Raw genomic sequence first — 17,281 nt, 5'->3', positions numbered from 1 at the left:
CTTCAAATTGCTTCCTCAATCTCTTTAGCTTTTTGGGTTCAGCATTCTTGACAGGCGGAGAACCTTTCCCTGATCTGGTTCTTGAAGCGATGGGGTTGGATTGAGAATGCAATGGTTCACCACTCTTCACAATCTTGATTCGAACAAACTGTTCTTCCTCGTCCTCAGGGAACGGTGCGATGCGGAGAGCTGCAGGAACGATTCTCTTGGACGGTTCCTTCTTTGACACATCGGACAGTTCTGTCAGATTTTTCTTCCTTGTCTGGACAGTCTGTTCATCAGATACCTTTTCTTTTCCTCTGGTGTTTTTCCTTGTTCTGGGCAAGTATTCTTCAGGAACATCAGAGGCATCAAAGGGAATGTTCATTTTGCTCACATCTCCCAGTCTGATCGGTGAAGGAAAGATCACATCTTCATTCAAGCGATCCTCTGATTCCAGAAACTCTTTGATAACACCTTTCTTTTCGAAAATAACGGTCAACAGCGAGCCAAAAGGAAGGTATCCTTGGCTTTTCTCCAGATAGTTGATCAAGTAGTTCCACATCAAGTGTGCAGGGTTAATTTTCACTCTTTTCAAGATCTTGTACAATGCGTACCTTGCATGCGCATTTACATAATTTCTTGCACCATCCTTTGGTAAGACAACCTTGCTAATCACAGCATTGTTGAACTTTACATCATCAATGAGATTGCCCACTTCCACAGTCAGTGGTTCCTCTTGGTTCTTCCAAATGCACTTCCAGTCATTAACTTTCGCAAACCAATTTGGGGAATATTTTTCACCAACTTCCAACTTCACATTCAGTGCTTCAGCCATGTCGTTGAGAGTCACTGAGATGATCTTGTCATTTACTTTGGACTTAATGACTTGTCTGTGATTTATCACAACGGCACAGTCATAAAATTCCTTTACCAAAGGCACATACACTTCGCGCTGAGCCATGGTGCACACCGTCTCCCAGTCCTGATGAAGTAAGTCTGCAAGCCCAGCCATCTTCACGAAGGCAAACACCTTCAGATCAAAGTACCTTGGGGACACAAGAGAGTTGTCACCCAGTTTCTCAGTTTTCACGGCTCCAACCTCCTTGAGTTGAACAGAGCGTTGGCGGTTGATCCTCTCTGATCTCCTCTGGATGATCTCTATTTCTTCAGCAGAGTAAGGTGTTTTACCACCTTTCTTGGATGGGGCCTTAGATTTGGAAGGGACTTTGGAAGGGGTAGCAAGAACTCCGGCCATTTGGGAATGAGAGGAAGTTTCAGAGAAGGCTTAGGGTTTCTTTACTTGGAAGAGAGAGAGAGAGTAAATGTCAAATGAAGTGAGGTGAAAGAGAGAGAAGGAAATCTTTTGGATATATTTGATTTGGAATAAGGAATGGCAGTTTTGGGTGGTGTGCAGATGGCGGTTTTCTTTTCATGAGAGGGAAACTATTAAACAATTGAGCAGTTGAGACCACGCGCGTTAAAAGTAAGAGAGATAACTGCTTCGCATTTAATGTGATGAGACCTTTCAAAGTTCACTATTGTAGCACGTGCAAGAGTAATGATGCATTGAACTAAACAATGTCTTTGCCAGCTGTTAACCAAACGATATAGATTTCCTGAGAGCAACTTCATCGAACGGAGAGTTGTTGAACGATTTGATCTACTGGTTGAACAGTGAGGAGACAGAACAGTGCGGATGTTCTTCGAAGAACGAAACCTGCAAAATAGAAACCTTTGTTTCCATACCTTTTATTGAGCAGAGTGCATATTTATCCTTGTTCTTAGATCTGAGAATCTGCCTTCTAAAAGAGGTTTCGTGAGTATGTCAGCAAGTTGATCTTCTGTGTGTATATGAGATATATCAATGTTTCCCTTTGCCACAAGATCTCTAATGAAATGATGTTTGATCTCAATGTGCTTTGTTCTTGAATGCTGAACTGGATTCTTGGCAATATTGATGGCACTTGTGTTATCACATAAAAGAGGTATCTTGTTTTCATGAATGTTGTAATCCTCAAGTTGATGCTTTATCCATAGGAGTTGTGTACAACAAGAACTTGCTGCCACATATTCAGCTTCAGCAGTGGATAAGGAAATAGTGCTTTGACGTTTACTTGTCCAGGATACTAAACAGTTTCCCAGAAAGTGACATCCTCCACTAGTGCTTTTCCGTTCAACTCGATCACCAGCATAATCCGCATCACAAAATCCTTTCAACCTGAAATCTTCACCTTTCTCATATAATAGACCAAGATTAGCAGTACCAATTAAATATCTAAAGATTCGCTTAACAGCACTAAGATGAGATTGCTGTGGGTTTACCTGAAACCTTGCACATAGACAAACACTAAACATTATGTCTGGTCTGCTGGACGTTAAATAAAGAAGTGAACCAATCATCCCTCTGTACGATGTTGGGTCAACTGGTGAGCTTTCATCACTTTTGTCCAGAACAGTGTTGGGATACATAGGAGTACTCATCTCATTTGACTTGTGCATGTTGTATTTCTTGAGCATATCCTTTATGTACTTGGACTGATGTATGAAGATCTTGTCTTTCTCTTGCTTGATTTGAAGTCCCAGAAAGAATTTCAGTTCTCCCATCATACTCATTTCAAATTCACTTTGCATGAGAGTAGAAAATTCTTTACACAGTTTATCGCTAGTTGCACCGAAGATGATATCATCAACATACAATTGTACAAGGATGTAGTCGTCCTTCAATTGCTTCCTGAAGAGGGTGTTGTCAATCTTTCCTCTTGAAAAACCATTCTTCATGAGAAAGTTGCTTAGACGATCATACCAAGCCCTTGGGGCTTGTTTTAAACCGTACAGAGCTTTCTTCAACCTGTACACGTAGTCTGGAGTGGATGGTTCTTCAAAGCCTGGAGGTTGCTTCACATAGACTTCCTCTTCAATTACTCCGTTCAGAAAGGCGCTTTTGACATCCATTTGATATAGCTTGATGGAATGTTGACATGCAAAAGCTAGGAGTATCCTTATTGCTTCAATTCTTGCAACTGGTGCGAACGTTTCAGTGTAGTCAATTCCTTCTTGTTGGTTGTAACCTTGTGCTACTAGTCTCGCTTTGTTTCTAGTGACTTTCCCATTTTCATCCATCTTGTTTCTGAAGACCCATTTAGTACCAATGATAGATTTTCCAGTTGGTCTTGGAACTAGGGTCCATACTTGACTTCTTTCAAATTGATTTAGTTCTTCTTGCATAGCCAGAATCCATCCTTCATCTTGTAGAGCCTCTTCAACGTTCTTTGGTTCAATCTCTGAGATGAATGCGCTGTTTGATTCTTCTCTGAATGCTGATCTGGTCTTTACTCTTTCTGATACACTTCCAATGATTTGCTCTGGTGGATGATCACTTCTGTACTTTCACTCCTTTGGAAGTGAGATTCCGCTTGAAGTCATGACTTGGTCGGACTGTTCAGGAATAGTACCAGGAGGTGACGGAGATTGATCTTCATGAACTGATTCTGATGGTTGAGCTCTTGTTGTGTCGTCATCTGCTTCATCATGATCTGATAGGTCTAGATTGAGAAAATCTCTTTCTAAACGATCAACGGCCTTGATTGAACTATCATCGAACTTGACATTGATAGATTCTTCAACAACTTTTGTTCTTGAGTTGTAAACTCTATAGGCTTTGGAGTGAGAAGAATATCCAAGGAGAATTCCTTGATCAGACTTATTGTCAAATTTTCCGATGTTGTCCTTGGTGTTGAGAATGTAACACTTGCATCCAAATGGATGAAAGTACGATACAGTTGGCTTTCTATCTTTCCATAGTTCATATGGAGTCTTTTTCAACATGGGTCGCATAGATATTCTATTCTGAATGTAGCATGCAGTTTCAATAGCTTCAGCCCAGAAATACTTTGGTAGGGAAGTTTCACTGAGCATTGTCCTTGCCATTTCTTGAAGTGATCTGTTCTTCCGTTCAGCTACACCGTTTTGCTGTGGTGTCCTTGGAGCTGAGAACTGATGGCTGATACCTTCTTGTGCACAGAATTTTTCAAAATCTTCATTCACAAACTCTCCTCCTCTGTCACTGCGAATGGCAACAGTACCTTCTCCAACAATGAATCCTTTTTGATTTCCACCAAAGGTTACAAATCCACCATCAGATCTAACTTGAATCTTGGGGAACATAGACTTTTCTCCCGTCATATGACGCGAGCATCCACTGTCCAGGTACCATTGTTGGCGTTTCCTTCGTTCTGTTAAGTAAATCTCATCATCTTCATCATCATCTGATCCATCTACTGAAGCCATGAGAGCGAATAGAGATTCTTCATCTTCTTCTTCCTCGTCATCTTCAGAGTTGTTTTCAGAATCATCCCAGCCAGTTACTAGAGCTTTCTTCTTCTTGTAGAATGGTTTCCTGACAGGCTTTTTAGCTAGTCTAGGACAGTCTGGTTTGATGTGACCTGGCTTTTTGCATTCGAAACATGTAATGTTGCTTTTGTCTGCAGTTGAGGTGCTTTCACCTTTGTGTGGAAAGGATTTCTTTTTCTGACTTGATTCTCTTTTGTTGTCCTTCTTCAGGCCTTTTCCTCTTTGTTGTTTGATCCACATCTTTTTGAACTTTCTGTTGAACAGTGCTTGCTCATCATCGGACAGTTCTTCTGAGGAATCTTCTTCATCAGACATTTCTTTCGTCTGACTGTTTTTGGAGATGTTAGCTTTGAAGGCGATGCTTTTCTGCTTCTTTAGGCTTTCATCTTGAGAAAGTTCAATCTCATGAACCTTCAGAGATCCCAGGAGATCTTCAAGTTTTAGTGTGCTAAGATCTCTTGCTTCTTGGATAGCAGTAACTTTGGGTCTCCATCTTTTAGGAAGGCACCTCAGTATTTTTGTGATTTGATCAATGTGTGCGTATGTGCGATCGAGATTTCGAAGACCATTGATAATGGTTTGAAATCTTGCGAACATTTCATCAATGGTTTCATTTTCCTTCATTTTGAAGGTTTCATATTCAGCCACTAGTAAACTTACTTTGGCTTGACGTACATTTGCTGTACCTTCATAGGCAAGCCCTAGAGCTTCCCATACTTCTTTGGCAGTTGCGAGTCCATCAACTTTGTCCAACTGAGCTTTGCTTAAGGCACATAAGAGAAATAGTTTTGCCTTTGAATTGAGTTGATAGTCTTTGCGTTGAGCTTCTGTCAGCTGATCTTTCTTGATGGGTTCACCAGCGTCATCTTTATAGACGATGTTGCCATTTTCAATGATATCCCACAACTTGTAGCTTGAGGATTCTATGAAAAGTTGCATGTGCGTCTTCCAGTAGGGATATTCGGTTCCATCAAAGAAAGGAGGCTTGTTGGTGGATGAGCCCGTAGCGATAGCTTGATCTTCTGCCATGGATCTTTACTCTACACCTGTTAAGATGTTAGTTCTAGAGCCTAAGCTCTGATGCCAATTGATATGTAAATAAGTAACACAAGAAAGGGGGGGTTTGAATTGTGTTCTTAAAAATTACTTGTTAAAACTTTAGTTTATGAAAAGAAGATAAGTTCTTAAGAAAATTGTTCTGGTGACTTTTCAAAAACTGTTTAGTGCAGCGGAAGTAAGTAAATAAAGCAGAACGATCAGCACACAGGAATTTATACTGGTTCACCCTAAACGATTGGGCTACGTCCAGTACTTGGCCACCACCAAGATTTTCACTAGCAAGTATCAAGGACTTCTCCAATACAAGTATTAGACATGACTTCTCCAAGTATTATCACGGACTTCTCCAAGTATTGTACAGGACTCCTCCTAGTATTATCACGGACTTCTCCAAGTATTGTACAGGACTCCTCCTACAATCAACAAGATTGTTTGGCTCTACAAGAAATCTCTTCTCAAAAGAGTTGGTGTAGACAATTTATGGCACTGGAACTCTCAAGTGTTTTGGGTTCTGAAAGGACGTTGGAACACACAAGAGTTCAGAATCTAAGAGAGAAGTAAGAGAAGAGGTTTGACTCTTTTAAGGTTTGGTATTCTCTCTTGATTTAGCAGAGGTATGAGATCGGATTTGACTCTTAGGAAATCTGCTGTGAGCTTTTAATGCTTTGAAGAATGTTTGGAGTAACTGCTCTGAGTTCTTTCTTTTCTTGCAATAAATTTTTCTCTTCTTATCTTCTTCAATCTTCAGATATGTCCTTTATATATGATCTTGCTAGTTGTGTAGCCGTTGAGACACAAAATCTGGCCGTTGTTTGTAGCTGTTGTGAGTGTCATCTAACCATTGATTCAAATCTCCGGTTGGTAGCTTCATTAAATGCATGCTGCTGTTCAAAGCTATCCTTTAGCCAAAAAGGTGTACTTTGTCAGCTAGTAGGTGGTGATAGCTTTGGGCTACTTTGCAGAAGAGAGACATTTTGGAAAAGTGATGTTGACGTGTTGTCCTTTTTCCTCTTCATTGGTCATCGAGACTTCTCTCTTCAAAGGTAAATCAGTTTGCACGTGACCAGATTAGTTTCCTTCTGACTAAAGCATGGGGCAAATAGTTGAGATACAATTTTGACTTTCCCGCTCAAAGGCTTCTTCTGAAATTCTGAGGTATGACGTGGCATGAAACGATACAGAATAAGTGTCTTCCTTGTTTACTGGACGATGCGGTCATATCTTGCGTAAACTTCTTTTTCCTTATAAGGCTTAGACATATTCGTTGAAGCATGTGACCTTATAATATATATTTCCTGAAAAATGTCATTAACATCTGGAATTAGATTTTAGTAGAGAAAAGTATTTATAAAAATTGTTAGGATCAAAATAAGATTGAAACACGTTGTAACACGTTTGAACTTAACACTTATTTATTGGTTTCGTTGCATAGGTTTGCTGCTATGGCAGATGTGAATGAATATTTCTCTATTGACTTGTCTAATGATGGAGGTATGAGTGAGGATGATGATTCTGAGGCTGTGGCTGATGATGGAAATAATGAGAATTCTAATCCAGATCGTTGCAAATTAATCCCTGACTTGACAGCTGATGAGATAAGGGAGCTGGTGTTTTGTTCTGAGAAGGATGCTGTTGAATTTTACCAACACTATGCCCATTTCAAAGGTTTTGGTGCAAGGAAAGATGATGTTCGTCGTGATCGAAAGGGTAATATTATTAGTCATCAACTGGTGTGTAATAGGGAAGGTGAGAGACATGAGAAGCATGTGAATAAGGTTAGCTGAGTCAAAGAAGCAAAGCCTATTACCAGAGTGGCTTGCCCAGCAAAGTTCCGTGTCCGTTTTCATGCAGACTCAAGCAAGTGGAAGGTTGTGCTATTTGAACCAGAACACAATCATGGGTTGACACCTGCATCCCACGTTCATTTAATGCCCTCATTCAGGGGATTGACTGATGGTGACAAGGCTCAAGTAGATAGTCTAAAGTTGTATGGGGTGAGAAGTTGCAACATAATGAGGCTTTTGATGGGTCAGAAAGGTGGGCATGAATCGGTGGGTTTTCTGAAAAAGGACTTATATAATCATGTTGATAAGAAGAAAAGGATAAGTTTAGGTGCTGGAGATGCAGCTAGTGCATTGAGTTATTTGCAGCGTAAGGGGGAGAAGGATCCCATGTTTTTTTTTCAAATTCACAAGATCAGGTGAAGAAAATCTTGAAAACTTGTTTTGGTGCGATGGAACAAGTCGCCTTGATTACCAAGCGTTTGGAGATGTCATTGTTTTTTACAGCACCTACAAGAAGAACAAGTACAACAAACCGGTTGTTATCTTTTCTGGTTACAATCATCACAAGGAGACTACAATTTTTGCATGTGCCTTGGTTTGTGATGAGACCATTGAGACTTACAAATGGGTCCTGAAAGCCTTGGATGAAGCTATGTTTGGAAAGCAACCCAAAGTTGTTGTGACTGATGGAGACAAATCTATGCATAGGCATGGCATCGGGTAGGGTCGGGTGCGGGTTTCACCCTGCCCAAACCCGAACCCGAAATGACAAACCCGAACCCGAACCCAAACAAGTTTCGGGTACACGCCCGCACCCGATGGGTTTCGGGTTTCCACACCCAAACCCGAAACCCGTTGAGAACATGTACAGTTTATTTTTTTAACCAACATGTACAGCTCAATAAACTACATTTTGGAAAAGAAAAAAAAGCTAATAAGTAATTGTTCTCATTTCCCACCCTTGGTTCATAAATGGGCATGCAACAAAGTTAACAATGACTAATATAGGACCTGGATAATTGGATATGAGTAAGATAGCAATGACCCAAAACCGACAAGTGATGGTTCACAACAAAGTTTATGAACTTTTACAATTAAAAGTAGATACCTAAGGTTCAATACCAAATAGCAACGCAATTCATGGTTCACAAACATCTCAATTACATTAAAAACCCACAAGTCAAATGGAAAGGGAATTAAACTCAATAGTCAACAATTCAAAGTCTTCAACAACAAGCACAAATTCAACATAAAAATACCCAAAGAACATCTCTCAATGGCTTAATCCAACTATCCAAGGTTAAAACAACAATCTTCAACAACATCCTCTTCCAAATTAAAACAGCAGCAAGTCAGCAACTCACAAACATAGACACATGTTGTATTCACGTTAAGCTCATTAGTAATTGTTTAAAAAAATATTAAAATAAATTGTTTTAATTAAAGTTAACCACAATACTAACCATATTTTGCATCAAAGCATAGATGCAACAACTATTCACCTTGAGTATAGCCTTCCATTAGTTCAGCTGTAATAAGAAATGAAGCATTAAATAAAACATTAAAGCTTAAAATATTTAAAGCAAATGAAGTATTAAATACCTTCGTCATCGGAATTCATTTCATTTAATACAGTAGCATATTCTTGTGCAGCACTAGAAGTCAAATTACCTATAAATATCTCACATAGAATACCGAAGAATGATTAGTTGACAATATATAAACATTATTCTATATTAAATATGATATTGAATTAATAGCTTGAAACTTTACCATCATTCTCAATAGACCATAGCCAACTCCTAGCACACATCAAGGCCTCTACAGTTGTCCAATTAAGTCGACTACGATGAGGGCTCAATATTCGACCACTAGTGCTGAATGCTGATTCAGAAGCTACTGAAGTGATAGGAATAGCTAACACATCTCTTGAAATTTTTTCAAGTGTTGGATACATGTTTCCATTTACCTTCCACCAATTTAGAATGTCAAAATCTGGATAAGTTTTAATAACTTTCTCACCCAAATAATGATCCAACTCAGTTTTGGGAGTTGAATAATCACTTTCTTCCGTCTCAATATACTGTTCATATTCTTCATCACCATGGCTAACATTACCATCATTTCTACTAATTAATGGAGATCTTTCACTAGAATTTCCAAGATGCTGATAATCATGAAGCAGATCATAACAGAATTTTCGGATTCTTTACACTTGTGCATTTGAGTCTTGTGCATATTCCAAATTGGAACTTAAGCAATGACATCTTGTACCTAGGATCCAGAACTGTAGCAACTCCCATAATATCATGAATAACACTCCAATAAATGTCAAATTTTACCATCATATTTGTTGCCATTTGCTTAATCAATTGATTGGAGGACTTCTTCCATGCAGTAATTCCCAACTTAATCTTACAAATCTTAGTAAAATAAATGTTGGCAGTTGGATATTGCGTACTTGAAATCATGTCAGTTATTTCATTAAAAAGCTCTAAGCACCCACAAATCTTAGAAAAATAAATGTTGGCAATTGGATATTGCGTACCTGAAATCATGTCAGTTATTTCATTAAACAACTCTAGGCACCCACAAACATCCTTTGCAAATTTCCATTGTGAATCACTTGGCAAACAATCGTATAGAGAATCACGTTGACTTAGCCGAATAAATACATCCTTGTATGGAATAGCAATCTCAAGCATCTTAAAAGTTGAGTTCCATCTGGTTGGACAATCTAAAGCTAAACTTTTAGTGCAAGTAATTCTCAATTGTCTAGCTGTTTCTTCAAATCTTTCCTTCCTTTTTGGTGTACCACTCCAATACACTACACTATCCCGAATATTTTCCACCCCCTCTTTCACCACTTGTAGCCCGTCCTTAACAATTAAGTTTAGGATGTGCGCACAACAACGCATATGAAGCAAAGACCCATCCCTTATCAAAGAGTCCAACCGCAACTTATCCTTAACAAGGCTAATCATTTTATCATTTGTGTTGTAGTTATCCAAAGTAATGGTAGACAATTTTGAGTCAATATTCCAGTCCATCAAGCAATCAACAAGTACTTTACAAAGTCTCTCAGCAGTGTGAGGGGCTGGAACATAAATGAACCTACAATAACAATATTAACAATTTATCAACTTATCATAAAAAACAAAAAATAGAATAAAGTTAAAATCTAAACTTTATTACCTCAAAATTAGACTTTGTAAAGTCCAAGTGCCATCAATGTAGTGAGCTGTGACCACCATATACCCCCTTTTTTGGTTGCTTGCAGTCCACATATCTGTGGTAATGACAACTCTTCCCGTATGACTGTCTAACATCTTCATAGCACATGTTCTCTCAATATCATAGACTTTCAAAACCTCCTTCTTGATAGTGTTTCGAGAAGGAACTTGAAATAATGGTTGGAGAGAACTCAATACTTTCCTAAAACCAATATGATCCACTATTGATAGTGGATAATCATGCATGATTATTGCATTTGCAATCAACTTCTTTGTATTTTCAGGATCATAATTTCCAAATCCTATCTCTTGCTTACCTTGTACGGTTTTAGGTATGATGAATGTTTGCCCTTTGTTATGGCTTCTCGTCTTAACCGCTCTTTCAACACACTTATTTAAATGGGTGTGTGTTGAAAGATTTTTTCACCACTCTACGTTTGAATCTCTCAAGACTCAATTGTAGTATAGTAAAGGGTTTTGTCGTATCCACAAGGAGGTGTAATACTTATGTCGTTCAATAGTTAACAACTTAAATGAGGGTTAACAGAGATATTAGGGGTTTGTTTAAGAACATGAAAATATAAATAAAGCAGATAAAGTAGTTGGATTCACCAAGGTAGATAGTTTTGCTGGGATTAGAGTTTCGTTGTTTGACCTCTACGTATTCTATTGATTCACATACAAATATCGTTCTATGCAATTGATTCCTCCCACCATTTCTTATCTTACTACCCAGTCCCCTGGTGTAGAAGATTATCATCTCCCTATATTAACCTTCAATCCCTTGATCGATTAACAATAGTGAGTAGCATTAAGCATGGATGTTTGAATAGACTAATGATCTAACCCTATCCCTAGACCTTAGAATCATTAGATGATTTTACCTAATTCAGATTTAAATAGTTAGTTCCCACCATCCTATTAAATATAAATTCATGTTCTAGGTGATCAATCCAAAACAAGCATGAAGCACAAGGTAAAAATCATTGAATCATGGAAAAGAAACATATGATTAACTCTAGTTCAGACTCAAGATCATGTGAGTTCCCTACACAAGTTTGAATCAGTCAAAATACCCAAGGGGATCAACCTAAGATATAGCTTGAAGCATAAGAGAAAACCATTGATTCTTTAACATAGAAACATGAAATTTGCATGAAAGGAAATCAAATAGATTACATGAGCATTAAAACAACTAGTTCTAATCCCAACAAATGAGAAATTAGCTATCCACTTCCATGGATAGCTTTACAATGATAAAAGAGAAGAAGAGCGATGAAAAACCGACTCGTGACGGTTCCCCGGCGATGAAATCAGCTCCAAAGCTTTCTCTCTAGTCTCCTAGGTCACCCTTGATGATCTCCTTTTAGTTCTCCCTTTCCCCAAGTGATGGGTTTGTGTATTTATCTCTGATTTTCGTGAACTCCCTGTTTTGTGCTGAACTTTGAGTTTTATAGCATTGCAGATCTGTTACAGGGTGCTTAGCACTCCACTTTAGGTGCTTAGCGCCCTGTTTCTTCATGCTGAAGGATTCCCCACTGCTAGATGATGCTTAGCACTCCATTTTAAACGCTTAGCACCCTGTTACTTCATGTTGAAGGAGTCTCCATTGCCAGATGATGCTTAGCACCCTGGAACACATGCTAAGCATGATTGGAACAACAAGGTTAATTTCTTGATATTTCAAAGTTCTTGAGTGGGATTCTTCAAGGCTAAGTGGATTTCTTCATTTACAAGCTTTCTTTCATCCAAATCATGTACTTTCTCAATTACTCTTCAACCTACAACTCAAATTGAGATTGAAATCATTTTCTACATAATCTACTTAAAAGAGAGTTACTTATAAGAATTTTTTCATTATTACAATAGATAAGTGCCTAAAGTATGATGGAAAACATGGTGAATTTGGCACTTATCAGTGTGCAAGTGATTTGTTCCATTCTTTGAATTGCCACTAAGCTTTTTATTACAATACATGCATTTCGCCTTGACTTCCCCGTTCTTCTCAATAATCCTTTCAAATTCATCCCACACCTTGCTTCTGTGCCTCTTTGGTGGAGGTTCTAGTGCTATATCCGTATTACCATCTTCAGTTGTAGGATTAGAGGATCCTTCCAAAATTGGTTGACATGCACTTTCACTAGTAGGATTAGAGGACCCTTCCATATTTGTGTTCACTTCCTCCATTTTTTCCTATAACATAAATGCCAGAATCAGCAAAGATTAATTAAGATTGGCAAAATCTACACAATATAAAATAAGTTCCAAAAAATGCTCATGTTGCATGCCCATTAGTTTTGACCATAATGAGAATGCTATAAATGCATATGAAGCAAGTGATAATTCAATTTTGTCTCCTCTCAAAAAGTGGGGAATTAGAGGCCAAACATTTCATTGCCACTGTGATACCTAGATTTCTATAAACTTCATTTACGCATTAAACTTGTAGCCAAACATTATATCAACCATGATAGGGCTTATAACATTATAACTTTGCTAGATGAGTTAACCTTTGCATATATCACATTAACAAAAAAAAAAAACCAAACCTTGTATCTCAGATACCGTGCCTCATTGTTTCCCAAATGTTTCTTAATGAAAAAATCTGTCAAGAAACCAGCAAGACCTTCTAAGACCCACTCTGCAAGACTCAAATAAATATTCACCAATTGTTAGAGGCAGCATGATTTCTGCAACACTTGCAAAGAAACAAATTAAAACAACAAAACACCAATTAAGAATTACAATATCCTCTGTTATGTTACCATCATTGGGTGCCTCGGGAGTGATATACACTCCAACCCACTGTCTTGCAAGGGCATATGCAAGCTTGACCCTTGTATCAATAGTCTGCCACAACAACAATATGAGTTATTATCCACTGAACATTAAGATGGAAAAGGAGCAAAATCATAAATGGAAAAGCCCATTGAGAAAGAAAAACAGTTTATTATTCACTCACAAAGAAGAATCCCAACCTAATTGATTAACCCAAAGGAGCATCACAAATTACAACAAAACTGATAATGAAGAGAAAAGATACGCAACACAATACCCATACACGAAAAACCCACAAATATTCATCTCATCCCACTTCAATTTGCAGCTACCATACACGAAAAACCCAAAGAAAAGAAACAAAAAAATAAACAGGGGAAGCAAAAACTCAATACCTTCGTCGATGTGAGGTGCAGCCGGAGAAGAAATGAGCAGCAAGAGAAGAAAGGAAGAACGAAGGAGCAGCCGGAGAAGAAAGGATGAAGGAAGGAGTAGCCGGAGAAGAAAGGAACCTTGGAACTTGAATTGGAAACACAACGGGATTGAATCTTGGAGCCTTGGACTGAAAACCTAATTCATTTCCTAACTAATATATATATATAAGGCTATTTATGTAAATTGAGGCATATAATCGGGTTTCGGGTAGGGTTCGGGTGCGGGTTTAACCAAACCCAAACCCGAACCCGAACATAGGTTTTATAATCGGGTAAAACCCGAACCCGAACTTAAACCCAGTCAACTCGGGTTTCACCGTCAAACCTGGTCGGGTCGGGTCGGGTACCCGCGGGTTCGGGCCCCACTGCCATGCCTATCTATGCGTGAAGCAGTAAAGGTTGTGTTTCCTAATGCTACTCATAGGCTTTGTGAATGGCATATTCAGCAAAACTGTCTTGAGAAAATTAAGATTCCAGATTTCTTGAATGAATTTAAGACTTTGATTTATGGGAATTTCACTCCAGAACGTTTTGAAACTAAATGGCTGCAAGTGATTGAAAAGTATGGTATTGGTGAGGAAAAATGGATTAAATAGACGTATGAAACTAGGCAGATGTGGGCAACTACGTTTATGCGAGAGAAATTTTTTGCCGGTATTAGGACTACCTCCCTATGTGAAGGCATTAACTCATTTATTAAGAGGTATGTGCAGTGCAAAAATAGCATCCTTGATTTCATTTATAACTTTGAGAGAGCTGTGGAGGAGTATATGCATAATGAGTTAGCCTCTGATTTCAAGTCAAGTTATGGTGAGCCTGTCTTGATTACTGCTTTGAGTCACATTGAACAAGGAGCAGCAAAGTTGTTGACATTGAATATGTTTAGGGAAGTGAGACATATGATTCAACGAGCACTTAACCTTAATCTTGTTGAACGATCAGAGATTGGTACCACAGTGATGATAAAGTTTAGCATTTGTCGTCATCCAAACACCCAGTTCTTGGTCATTTATGACAAGAATCAGAACATGTTTGATTGTGATTGTGGGTTTTCTGAATATGTTGGCATACCTTGTTCTCACATTATATGTGCTATGAGAACTGAGAACATGAATGAATTCCCTGCTAATCTTGTTTCTAAAAGGTGGCTGAAGACTACAAAGGCTGATTCATTACAATCTATCCCTGCTATGGAGGTTGATACTGATAGAATGAAAACGCCGCGTAGAGGTGCAATTTCTGCTGCATGCAACTTTCTGAGTGAATATGGTGCTGATGACTCTTCTGATTTCTCAAATGTTATCGAGGACATATACAAGCTTGTCAAGAAATTTCAGAAACGTCGCCATCCCAATTCTGCTGCAACCAATTTATTTGTCATTGGTGACCCAGCTGTTGTCAAAACAAAGGCTGTGCTCTAATTGCAGAAAGGGTGGCCACACAATTAGGACATGTCCTACATTATTTGAGGGTAATGAAGTTGGAGAAAGTTTTGCAGATGCTGAAGAAGATGAAGATTCATCTGTTGAAATTGATGGTGATAACACTGCTGATACTGTAAGTTGTTTGTATAATTTTTGTATTGGATTATTTTGCAGCCAATTACCATGTGTATGACATTAATATTTTAAATTGTATACAGCCAGTGCCATCATTAGGAGGAGATAATGGAGGGCCCAGTTCAATGAGTACAGTCAAAGCCAAAAGAAAGGCATGTTATATGTCATATTTACTATGTTGTATAAATTTGAGTGGCATGTTCTGTTGTAAAATTGTTGTTTATGGTTTATATTTGGCTGTGAATTTTAGGTGGGAGATAGAAGAACCCAAAAGGATGTTAAACGCAACACTGGAAGTTCCCAAGCTATGGTGTCACCAACTATTGAGCAACCTCAAGCTGATATTGAAGCCCCTCCAATGAGTTTCCCCAATTCCCTGCGAGCCAGATTTTACAATCTTTCCATCCTTTTGCTTCATACCAGCAATCGCCTTATGGCACTCAGTAGAAGACTGAATATTGGATGTGGCTCTGAATTTTGCTTGGAATTGCTATTGCATTGTGTTGCTTAAACCATTAATGGACCTGTTTTTTTTTTATGTAATTTTTGCTGGGAACTAATATGGTTATGTTATTGAAGTCCTGACTGATTTTGAAGTATTTTTTGTTTATGAAGTCTTGAACTTATTATGATGGAATGTTGGACCAATGAATTTTATTGCCGAATTATTAACTCATAGTTTTTGAGTTCTTTCATATTTGGACCATGCTTAGTTTAAAATATTTCAGGTACCATCTTTGTGCCATATTTATGCAATCCACAGGAGGTTATTTACCACTGGGATACCACTCATTATTACTAACAAAAAGTTAAATAGTATATTTAATACGGTTAATGCGGTTTGGTTGCTATTGAGTGGTTAACCAAATAAAAAAATAATTAAAAACTGATTATACGAGGATTCGAACCTAGGACATGTGGGAAATATAGGATGTTACTAACCACTGAGCTAGAAGTAATTATTGATATGAAACTGTAAACATATATATTTAATTGAGTTAATGCGAGTATTTAATTGAGTTAAGATTAAAAAACTTAAACTTAAGCTCGTGCGAGACTCTTATTGCTCCGCCGATCTCCATAATCAGGTCAAACTTAAACTTAAGTAAGACCGAAGCTTCATATTAGGCCTTTATCCGTCTTAAGCTTTGTCGAGACTCTTATTGCTCTGCCGCTCTCCATATTAGGTCAAACTTAAACTTAAGTAAGACCGAAGCTTCATATTAGGTCTTTATCTGTCTTAAGCTTTGTCGAGACTCTTATTGCTCCGCCGCTCTCCATATTAGGTCAAACTTAAACTTAAGTAAGACTGAAGCTTCATATTAGGTCTTTATCCATCTTAAGCTTTGTCGAGACTCTTATTGCTCAGCCGATCTCCATAATCAGGTCAAACTTAAACTTCAGTAAGACCGAAGCTTCATATTAGGCCTTTATCCGTCTTAAGCTTTGCCGAGACTCTTATTGCTCTGCCACTCTCCATATTAGGTCAAACTTAAACTTAAGTAAGACCGAAGCTTCATATTAGGTCTTTATCCGTCTTAAGCTTTGTCGAGACTCTTATTGCTCCGCCGCTCTCCATATTAGGTCAAACTTAAACTTAAGTAAGACCGAAGCTTCATATTAGGCCTTTATCCGTTTTAAGCTCGTGCGAGACTCTTATTGCTCCGCCGCTCTCCATATTAGGTCAAACCTAAACTTAAGTAAGACTGAAGCTTCATATTAGGTCTTTATCCGTCTTAAGCTTTGCCGAGACTCTTATTACTCCGCCGCTCTCCATATTAGGTCAAACTTAAGCTTGTACGATTAAATATTATTTATATAGTATTTATTAATAAATAATGTTAATAAATAATTTTTATACCTATTTATAAATATTATTTCTAAAATAAGTTAAATATAAAAAATTAAAAAACATTTAATTTCCTAACCTTGGTGCCATAAAGCTTCGAAAATGGAAGGTGAGGAGATGGTGAAATTAAGCACTTTCGGTGGCTCCAAAATTGGAATATGGAGAGGCCGCATGCTTGATAGGGTTATGAGAGGGGGAGTAATGAGGAAAATTGATTGCAACTTTGTTGTTTGAGCTTCCAGCCTCAAAACTC

General features: G+C 38.1%; 3 protein-coding genes across 3 annotated transcripts; 2 read left to right on the top strand and 1 right to left on the bottom strand.

The window, feature by feature from the left end:
• The first annotated feature begins 6,833 nt into the window (after positions 1-6,833).
• LOC130724907 (protein FAR1-RELATED SEQUENCE 5-like) lies at positions 6,834-7,899 on the top strand. The gene is made up of 3 exons (XM_057576173.1): positions 6,834-7,137; positions 7,243-7,591; positions 7,680-7,899. Exons 1-3 carry the CDS (start codon positions 6,834-6,836, stop codon positions 7,897-7,899), a joined length of 873 nt encoding a protein of 290 aa, XP_057432156.1.
• A 3,613-nt stretch (positions 7,900-11,512) lies between these two features.
• LOC130724906 (uncharacterized) lies at positions 11,513-13,992 on the bottom strand. Its single transcript, XM_057576172.1, has 5 exons — positions 13,946-13,992; positions 13,582-13,756; positions 13,174-13,258; positions 12,958-13,049; positions 11,513-12,601 (listed from the first exon to the last, which is right to left on the bottom strand). The coding sequence occupies exons 1-5, from the start codon at positions 13,990-13,992 to the stop codon at positions 12,269-12,271; spliced, it is 732 nt and encodes a 243-aa protein (XP_057432155.1). The 3' UTR covers positions 11,513-12,268.
• Positions 13,993-14,000: 8 nt separating this feature from the next.
• Positions 14,001-15,690, top strand: LOC130724905 (protein FAR1-RELATED SEQUENCE 5-like). Its single transcript, XM_057576171.1, has 5 exons — positions 14,001-14,193; positions 14,302-15,003; positions 15,119-15,177; positions 15,263-15,331; positions 15,430-15,690. Exons 1-5 carry the CDS (start codon positions 14,001-14,003, stop codon positions 15,688-15,690), a joined length of 1,284 nt encoding a protein of 427 aa, XP_057432154.1.
• Positions 15,691-17,281: the final 1,591 nt, after the last annotated feature.

The sequence above is a fragment of the Lotus japonicus genome, chromosome 6 (assembly GCF_012489685.1).
Source record: "Lotus japonicus ecotype B-129 chromosome 6, LjGifu_v1.2".
NCBI lineage: Eukaryota > Viridiplantae > Streptophyta > Magnoliopsida > Fabales > Fabaceae > Lotus > Lotus japonicus.
The sequence above is the reverse complement of the archived record's forward strand: the minus strand, read 5'-3'. Positions and strand labels throughout refer to the sequence as shown.

Coding starts and splice junctions, on each gene's coding strand:
- LOC130724907 (XM_057576173.1), top strand. CDS start 6,834: ATGGCAGATGTGAATGAATATTTCTCTATTGACTTGTCTAATGATGGA. Junction 7,138..7,242: donor ACTGGTGTGTAATAGGGAAG/GTGAGAGACATG, acceptor GTTTTCATGCAG/ACTCAAGCAAGTGGAAGGTT. Junction 7,592..7,679: donor TTTCAAATTCACAAGATCAG/GTGAAGAAAATC, acceptor TGTTTTTTACAG/CACCTACAAGAAGAACAAGT.
- LOC130724906 (XM_057576172.1), bottom strand. CDS start 13,992: ATGGCAGTGGGGCCCGAACCCGCGGGTACCCGACCCGACCCGACCAG. Junction 13,259..13,581: donor TGCACCTCACATCGACGAAG/GTATTGAGTTTT, acceptor TTGTTGTGGCAG/ACTATTGATACAAGGGTCAA. Junction 12,602..12,957: donor CACGGTATCTGAGATACAAG/GTTTGGTTTTTT, acceptor TTTATGTTATAG/GAAAAAATGGAGGAAGTGAA.
- LOC130724905 (XM_057576171.1), top strand. CDS start 14,001: ATGCGTGAAGCAGTAAAGGTTGTGTTTCCTAATGCTACTCATAGGCTT. Junction 14,194..14,301: donor GATTGAAAAGTATGGTATTG/GTGAGGAAAAAT, acceptor CCCTATGTGAAG/GCATTAACTCATTTATTAAG. Junction 15,332..15,429: donor CAGTCAAAGCCAAAAGAAAG/GCATGTTATATG, acceptor TGTGAATTTTAG/GTGGGAGATAGAAGAACCCA.